The sequence below is a fragment of the Gadus morhua genome, unplaced genomic scaffold (assembly GCF_902167405.1).
Source record: "Gadus morhua unplaced genomic scaffold, gadMor3.0, whole genome shotgun sequence".
NCBI classification, from domain to species: Eukaryota; Metazoa; Chordata; class Actinopteri; order Gadiformes; family Gadidae; genus Gadus; species Gadus morhua.
The window spans coordinates 10,474-20,000 of NW_021964095.1; the positions used below are offsets into that span (position 1 = coordinate 10,474).

At 50.4% G+C, this 9,527-nt stretch overlaps 1 protein-coding gene across 1 annotated transcript in view; it reads right to left on the reverse strand.

Annotated features, from left to right (window-relative positions):
- Positions 1 to 9,199: 9,199 nt before the first annotated feature.
- Positions 9,200 to 9,527, reverse strand: part of LOC115539019 (serine/threonine-protein kinase SBK1-like) — a 10,814-nt gene continuing 10,486 nt past the window's right edge. The window contains 2 exon segments of the mRNA XM_030350223.1: positions 9,200 to 9,363; positions 9,365 to 9,527. The exon segment at positions 9,365 to 9,527 is cut by the window's right edge and continues 566 nt beyond it. Of these exon segments, the coding sequence (XP_030206083.1) occupies positions 9,208 to 9,363; positions 9,365 to 9,527 (319 nt within the window). The 3' untranslated portion in view covers positions 9,200 to 9,207.

Here is a 9,527-nt window from a genome sequence, read left to right on the forward strand (position 1 = left end):
GTCCTTTTACTGCTGTGACCAGGGGGTAATTGTCATTATCCGTTTTCCTCTTATCTGAACTTGGCTCATCTTATCGTCCCTTGTTCTATCTTGTGTGATCAACTAGCCCAGTTAAACTGCATCAGCTGTTTTAAAGGAGCAGGACATTTCTCTCTCAACTCTCTGCCTTGCCCCGCTAAAGGCAAAGATGAACTCATTTATTCAACCGAAGGAAAGCTTGTTGAGAGCAAACACGTCATCAGGACACCCTGTTCTCCTAAGCGAGGTCCTGCTGATGAGCTTCTGAAAGCCTCTGCTTGTTATCCTTCCATTTGTACCCTGCAGGTCCGAGGGGAGCCGTTTAAAACATTGAGGTTTGGCTGAAGGAACACAAGTCCTTTAATCATCAAGGGTCGGGCGTGCATTTTTAATGCTCTGCCCAGAAACAGTGGTTTTCTCTCCCCGGCAGGGCTGATGTTCTCATGCGATGCGTTCCTGATTCAGGGCATGACTAAGCAGAGGGGATATGACGTCAAACATCTCAGAAGAAAAAAGAGGCGAGATAATTTTATCTCCTTCCCTGCACGGACAAGATAAATATAGAAGAGAAGGTTCCTTACTGGTCCAACTCAGCCCCCGCTCCGGTTCAGAGATGGATGGTTCCTCTGTTACCTGCACATGTTTCTCCTGTTTGACTTCAACAGTTCTTCACTCTGAACCTCAAGTTCCGATGTTTCCCAAGTTCGGATATTCGGCCCCGGAAGTACTGACGGTTCGACCGTCTGTTTTTCTTTCAGTTTCTGTTTAAATCCTGTTAAATCCTGTCATCTGAGAAGTAAAGGGCCTATAAATACACTCCTCCCACGTCTGAGTATCTTAGCGGTATGAAATGCTACAGCAGCAGTCTCAGGGTTTTCATGTCCCGATGAAAACGCAGGCAGGGCGTCTTTCACGGGAAACAGAATGTTCTCCTCAGCAGTCTGAGCCGCACCCTGAGGCCCAGAGTGGGTGTCCATCACCGTGTTGTCTTGGATAATACCTGTCATACGGTGACAGGGGCCAGGTCAGATCTGAGTGGACACCGACTGGCTGCTACCGCTAATGACAATAACACAACTGTTATGTTATTTTTATTAGGGGGGGTCTGGAAGACTTGAAGGGTGTGAAGAAGGAGTTGATAGATTCATTTAGGTTTTGTTAAGGGGTAGCGATTGGGTATTGCCCATTGCTGACTTCCAATGTCTTGCTGCCCCTTTGTCTGTCTCTCCTTCTATCTCTCTCTACCTCCCTGTTTCTCTACCTTTCTCTCCTTTCTCTCTCTACCTCCCTGTCTCTCTAACTGTCGCCTTCTCTCTCTCTCTACCTCCCTGTCTCTCTACCTGTTTATCCTTCTCCGTTTCTCTAAAGAATGAATCCTCTAGGTTTTGTTCGGCGGTTGCGATTGAGCAATTGCCCATTGCTGACTTCGAATGTAGATCAGTGTATCTTGTATGCTGTAAAGAATCAGACGGTAGCATTTAGCTCATAGTTGCAGCCGTTTTGAGGGGGAAACAGCTAACCAGGTTCAAAGTGAATTCCTGCGTCATACAGTGATGTCCGCGTCGCTCTCTCTGTGTCGACGGCTCTTTGGCCGACGGCGTCTTCAAGGACAACAAACGACGAGTCGTCCATGGGGGGGGTTCACGTTTGACATCAAAGATACAGTCCCCTCATTAACCACCAGAATAACCAGCGGTGAGACCGACCCCCCCCTGGGGATATCGTCAGAGAAAAACAAGACCCTCTAAGATGTCATGTTAAACCAGACCCTGGTCTGGTTTAACATGACATCTTGGAGGGTCTTGCTCTCTCTGTATCCCCAGGGGGGCTGAGGTCTAACCCTGGCCGGACCAGGGACCTGCGTCCCCCCCCCAATGGAAACACAGGGCCTCGACCTTAAAGGTGCCGGTCGTATGGGAGCGCCCCCTACTGGTGGATGCTGGAATCGCCAACCTCCAAAGATAATTATGTATATAATATATAGACATAGAAAATTAAACTATCTATTCTATAACTATCCAGACACACTCGGCTCCGTCTGAGCAGCGGTGTGATTAATGTGCGTGTCCGAGAGAGTGTTAAGCTTCTCGGACACTTCAAGTATAACGCTGTAACGGTGTGGGAAGCATTTCATGCCCAACATCGCTCATTATACCATTCCTGCACAACGACAGGACTAAAAGAGGATCACAAAGTTGGCGTGGGCCGTAACCATGGAAATGACACGCCCCTTCCCCTTCCAAAACTCTCATTTATTTTTATTCCATAGTCTTCAAATTCCATCCACACATGCACGCACACTCACGCACACGCACACGCACACGCACACACACACACACACACACACACACACACACACACACACACACACACACACGCACACATGCTTCTGTGTCTCTACCCCTCTCTCTCTACCTCTCTCTCTACCTCTCTCTCTCTCTCTCTCTCTCTCTCTCTCTCTCTCTCTCTCTCTCTCTCTCTCTCTCTCCTCTAGTGTATTGGGGGGGGGGGGGGGGGTCTATTGAACGTGGCACCTTTTCAAAAAATGTTGAAGCAAAGAATATTTGCTTGGATTAGGTATGCCTGCCCCTTGTTGATAATTGTATCAAACGCGCACATGATTATCTTGGACAAATATTGCGTTAGTCTCACCTGCAAACACGACATGTTTTGACCGAAGTTTTCTCGTTTGAGAATGTTTTTCTGCCGGTGCGGATAGCCCTGAATATGGAACCCTGCACCCATTCACACATCAGGAATGTGTGAATTCCGCCAGGCAGGGAATAATCAGGAACATGGCAGGGGTAAGACTGTGTGAAAGGGGCTTCAGCTCACTAGGCTAACTCCTTAGCTGCTTATTAAAAATAAAGGAGGATTATTCAGGGTGGACTAGAGCAGTCTTCAGGGACTCCTCTACCCCAACAGGGAGCCTTTGATGAGAACCATACAGGTCCGCTAATATAGCACCGTAAAGAAGTATGAAATATGAAAACGTGTAATCTCTGTTCCTTCCTGTCTGTTTCTCTCTCTCCATCTCTAGCTGTCTGTCTCCCTCTCCATCCATCTCTACCTGTCTGTCTCTCTCTGCATCTCTTCCTGTCTCTCTCTCCATCTCTACCTTTCTGTGTCTCTCTCCATCTCTATCTGGCTGTCTCTCTCTCTTTCTCTCTGTTTATTTATCTTAGTCCTTGTCTCTCTTACATGTCTCTCTCTTTCTCTCTCTATCAGTCTCCCCCCCCTGTCTGTCTGTCTCCCCCTCTCTCCTTTTCTATCTCTCCCATCATGTCTCTCTACCTGTCTGTTTCTCTTCCCCTCTCTCCTTCTCAATCTCTCCCGTCATGTCTCTCTACCTGTCTCTCTCTCTCTCAACCTCTCTCCTTCTCAATCTCTCCCTTCATGTCTCTCTACCTGTCTCTCTCTCTCTCAACCTCTCTCCTTCTCTATCCCTCCCTTTCTGTCCCCCTTAATATCTGTCTTTCTCTCGACCTATCTCTCATTCTCTACCTCCCTGTCTCTCTACCTGTCTCTTCTCCTGTCTCTCCTCCTGCTCTCCCCCGCCTCCTCCCTTTAGCCTCTCCTCCAGCCCCCCCCCCCCCCCCCCCCCCCCCCCCCCCCCCCCCCTCTAAACAGCAGTGTGTTGTCACTCAGCCCAACATCGCCCATGACACCGGCTGTATATTTAGCGTCTGATGGAGGACAGAAACACAACAGAGAGACAACAAACCAGCAGTCACCGCGTGAGAACATGATTCCGTTCAGCTCCCCCGGAATAGAAGTGTTTCCATATGAAGGCAGGTTCCAACATCTTCCCGAAACCCAAACACACTTCCCTCCCCGAACAGGGCTCGTCTCTGTTGCCATGGCGACGGTGGCGGGCGACCACACAGCGCTCTCTCGAGTTTGGGGGGCGAAAAAAAGAATTTGATGTTATGCCACACATACACACGCACGCACGCACACACACACGCACGCACGCACGCACGCACGCACGCACGCACGCACGCACGCACGCACGCACGCACGCACGCACACACACACATACACACACACACACACACAAGCACACAAAAAAACAGGCACACACAAACGAACACAACGGAAAACCCACACACAGCACATACAGTACACAGAGATAGAGAGACATGTGGGGAGTGTAGGATACAAACAAGATCAGAAATATATGACCTCTCAATGTACAAAAGAACATGGCAGAATGCACATACCCACACACACACACACACACACACACACACACACACACACACACACACACACACACACACACACACACACACACACACACACACAGGCGGGCGCAGACACTTGTTTGTCCCACTTGACATCTGGTTCCTCTTTTCCACATGCTGATGGCTTTCTCTCTCTCTCTCTCTCTCTCTCTCTCTCTCTCTCTCTCTCTCTCTCTCTCTCTCTCTCTCTCTCTCTCTCTCTCTCTCTCTCTTGTGTTAATCGTAGAGACAGTGTGCATGAGAGTGAGAGAGTACAGCAGTGATTAGTATATATAATGTACAGTATTCTTCCCTGCATTATAGGTCACTTAGGCTTTAACAAAAGTTCAAAATTGTCACCTTAAACACAAGGGCTTAAGTGTGTGTGTGTGCGTGTGTGTGTGTGTGTGTGTGTGTGTGTGTGTGTGTGTGTGTGTGTGTGTGTGTGTGTGTGTGTGTGTGTGTGTGTGTGTGTGTGTGTGTGTGTGTGTGTGTGGATGCATGACGGAGAGAGAGAGAGAGAGAGAGAGAGAGAGAGAGAGAGAGAACTGAGGAGGATTTGTTTCACACTGGGCAGCTGCATCCAGACAGACACTCTCTCTCTTCTGCTTCATCTCCTCCGTCTTCCCCTTCTGGTCCGGGGAAGTCCTCCACCTCTCCTGCAGGATACCCTGACCCTAACCCTGGTCCCAGTGTGTCCAGATTCTGGAGCTCAAACCTGGTCATCATGAAGACATTGAGGTCCTTGGGTTAATCTGCTGGTGTAGAGCTCCGGTCCTCTCCCTCGGAGAAGAAAACCTCAAGCTAAAGGCTCAATAATATAAAGCTTTGTGAAGCTCCGCCATTGCCTCAGCTTTCATGTCTTTTAGCTTTTGAGACCAGACTCGGGGTAGAGAAGTCTTTTGAACGGCCCGTCTGCGCCTCTTCCCAAGACCACAGAAGAAGAGGGCCATGTTATGCTAATCCTCAGCACCCCCTTCCCGACGTCCTTGAACCCCTCGTGCAGATAGCGCCTATCTGCTATCTGCTGAGGAGTTAATTGGCCTCTGAGCGAGAAGGAGGCTTAATGAAGACGTGTGTTTGGTTGGAGGAACGTGTGGAGATTGCGTTGGATCAGGAGATGACCTTCAGACTCTAGCTCTGTTTTGGATCTCAATCGCAGCTCCGTTATTCACACTGCAAAGAATCACCAGGAGATGAAGGCTCAGGTACACAAATAGTATTTATTAAACACATATTAAACAATTTCTCTGCTTTTTGCCTGGGGACAGACAGTATATACATGAGGATGGCCTTAACCATCGATGCAAAACCAGTTTGTTGGACCATGGACAGGCCGGAGTAAAGGAGAGGCTAACTCTGGGGCTAGAAACGCTATTAAGATGCTAACTCTGGGGCTGGAAACGCTATCAAGATGCTAACTCTGGGGATAATAACACTATTAAGATGCTAACTCTGGGGCTAATAACACTATTAAAATGCTAACTCTGGGGCTAATAACACTATTAAGATGCTAACTCTGGGGCTAAAAACGCTATTCAAATGCTAACTCTGGGGCTAATAACACTATTAAGATGCTAACTCTGGGGCTAAAAACGCTATTAAAATGCTAACTCTGGGGCTTAAAACGCTATTAAGATGCTAACTTCAGAGCTAAAATGCTAGCAGATACAAACTCTTTGGCCAGGACTCTGGAACAGTCTATTTCCAAGGCTAAAACGATACGTGATGCTAACTTTCTGGCTAAGCTTCAAGGAAAGACTCTCTCCGAGGCTTAGATGCTCGTTATCTGACCCCTGCTCTGCTTTCATTAACGTTTGTACAGATGAGCGAAGTTATCACGAAACACTATCACGTTATTAACAGAGTGGAAGTGTGCCTCGTCTTCGAGCCAGGATCGAGCAGTGGATAAAAACGTTCTGACATGCGTGTTTGCAGAAGATGGTTTCAATGTTCCCGGATGGATATTACCCACGGTCAAACGCAGGGATCTCAAGCCTCGCGTTCTTTGAGCCTCGAGGAAGGGAACCTGTGCAAAGCCTGTCAACTGTGAAATATGTTTTGATGATTATATGAAAAATAATAATACTTCTGGAATGTGAAGTACTGAGCTGACTCATCCTGATCGATACGGAGCATCAGATTGTCTGTCTGATGTGAGTCTGGAGCAGGGAGTTCAATCTGTGCTCGCTTAGCAGCCCTGATGGAGGTTGGGGTTCGATCCCCGGGAGGAGAGAGTGAGAGGTGGAGGGGGGGGGGGGGGGTCTGTCAAGAGCCCAGCCTGAGCGGCACGGCTACCGTCACTATGGCGACAAAGAGATATACCGTCGCCTGGGGTTCTGAGGGACAAACGGAGCGGTCTCTCACACAAACACAAACACACACACATAGATCCAAACGCACACTGATGCACGCAAACACACCGATACACGCATACATGCACACACAAACACACGCACACACACACACTTACATACAGCGCACACACACTTATGTATAGACACGCACACACACACACACACACACACGTGTTAACACATACTCACATGTACATGTATTCAGCGATGCAGACATAAAAACAGGCGCACACACAACCACAACCCCCACCCCCCCTTCTGTGTCTGGTGTAACAGTAGAAGGAGCATTGGAGGAAACGGAACCGTGAGCAGCCAGGGAGACGTCAGGACGGTCAGAAGAACACACCGCACCTTTTGGACCCGGTACTGACCTTGAACCCAAGCCACCATCCCGACCACACACACCCTGAGACACCAGCTCTCTGCAGACATCCTCTCCGTCCAGACTGCCCCCATACCGCCCCAACCCCACCTCAATCATGTGGGGACCTCACACACACATCCCCATCATGTGGGGACCTCACACACACACCCCCACCTTGTGGGGATTTCACACACACGCCCCCACCTTGTGGGGACCTCGCACACACACACCCCCACCTTGTGGGGACCTCGCACACACACGCCCCACCTTGTGGGGACCTCTCACACACACACCCCCATCATGTGGGGACCTCACACACACACCCCCACCTTGTGGGGACTTCACACACACGCCCCCACCTTGTGGGGACCTCGCACACACACCCCCACCTTGTGGGGACTTCACATACACACCCCCACCTTGTGGGGACTTCACACACACACAACCACCTTGTGGGGACTTCATACACACACACACACCTTGTTGGGACCTCACACACACACCCACCTTGTGGGGACTTCATACACACACCACCTCCACCTGGTGGGGACGGGGTGCGTGACCCCCACATTTACTGCCACGCACACAGAAAGCATTCAGAAGGCCAATACATACAAAGCCATGTATTCAGAAACTATTTTGAATGTTTACCTATATAACCCTACGTCTTGGATCTTGTATATATTGTCTCTGTATCTTGGGGAACTGAGCCCGGCTGTCTGTGATCGACCCAGAATTGGCCTCCAGCTTGAATTTATACCTTTATTGACAGAAGAGCAGGCAGGAGGTATCGACGGAGCAGGCAGCACCCAGAGAGATGGAAGGAGGTGTGACACCAGGACACAGGTGAGTGTGGACTTCAAAGAGTGCACGTATCTGCTACTGTACTGTACATCGAATAATCTTATCTTGTATACATATCACGTCCTATTTATCGACTTAATAAACTATACATCTTCATCGTTTTGCTACATACAGTTTGTCCCCCGCTGACCCTAACCCTGGGGACAGCCTTAAGGAGGGTCTTCGTAGAAAAGGTTGGGCGCGACGCAGCGGAACTACCTGACGATGCACAACGTATTTACAAAGTGCTGCTCCGACCCGTGCCTTACAAAACAGCTTGTGCTTTAGGAGGCGGCTCACACTCGCTCACATTCGTCCACACGCACACACACACATGCACGCACGTGCACACACGAACGTGCACGTACACACGCACATGCATGCACACACAGACGCACATACACAGGAAGTATAAAATAATCACACTACTTGTTGTTCTCTTAGTTTGGACAGAAGCAGACAGACTTAGACTCTGTATTTTCTCTACTAAATGCTACGTTCATTTCACTGAGGCTAGTTCTAAAACAAACAGATACAACTCTAGTCCGTTAAATATGTCCGTGGTGATAGATGTCCTTTTGTAATTTCCAGGTAGGAGGTCAACCTTGACCCCCCCCCCCCCCCCCCAGGAAGTGACCTGCTGAGATGTCCTGAGAGGATGTCCTTCAGACACCGAGGAACACGAAACAACTGCTACATGACTTGAGGAGTTTCTCTGTGGATGCTTTCTTCTCGTTCTCTCCAGTCTAAGCGCTGCTCGATCGCTCGCTCCCTCAGGACTTCTGTTGCTGCGGCAGTCAAAACACTTCATATACTGCATGTACGTGTGGACTCTAAAATTTGTATATACATATATATATATATATATATATATATGTATCATTTATGGTGGACCTTATTTATACATCTGTTTGTTTACATGTGTGTATACATGTACATGTGTGTGTTTGTGTTTATGTCTGCGTGCATTTCTGTGTGTATATATGCTCGTGGGTGCATATGTGTGAGAGGTTTTGGACCTGAGATCCTGGAGGTTTTCCTGCATGGAGGTCTTCTCATGGGGCCCTAGAGATAATTGGTCTAGTTCTTGGAGTTGTACTCCATGGGGGTTTTCTCCATGAGGGTCTAGTCCATGGGGGTCTAGTCCATGGGGGTCTAGTCCATGGGGGTCTAGTCCATGGGGGTCTAGTCTATGAGGGTCTAGTTCCTCTCCTCGCAGACAGCAGTGAAGGGAAGCTCCCCCCAGTTTGTGTGTCGACTGCCTCTGGAGGACCAGGAAGTGTCCATGGTCCCGGTCGGTCCTATTCTCGCCGGGGACACCCCCAACGTAACCCCAACCCCCCCACCCCCAACCCCCCCCCCCCCCCCCCCCCCCCCCCCCCCATCCCCCCCGCCCCGGCTACACGCAGATCTCGATGGCGGTTGCCATCAGCAGCTGGCTCTTGCTCTTGTCGCGGCCGGGGGAGGGGCTCTCGTCGCGGGGGGACAGGGGGTCCGACAGCACGGTGCGCTTCAGCGGCGCCGGCCGAAGGCAGGGCCCCCCCGGGGGGGGCGCCGGGGGCGGGGGGGGATGGCTCCGGGTGTCTGTGGCCGGAGCGAGACGCCGACGAAGACGACGAGGCCGACGCCGACGAGAACGAGGAGACGGCGGGCGGCCCGCAGGCCCCGCCCCCCCCGCCGCCGGGACACGCCCCCAGCGAGCCGGCCCGCTCGCCCCTC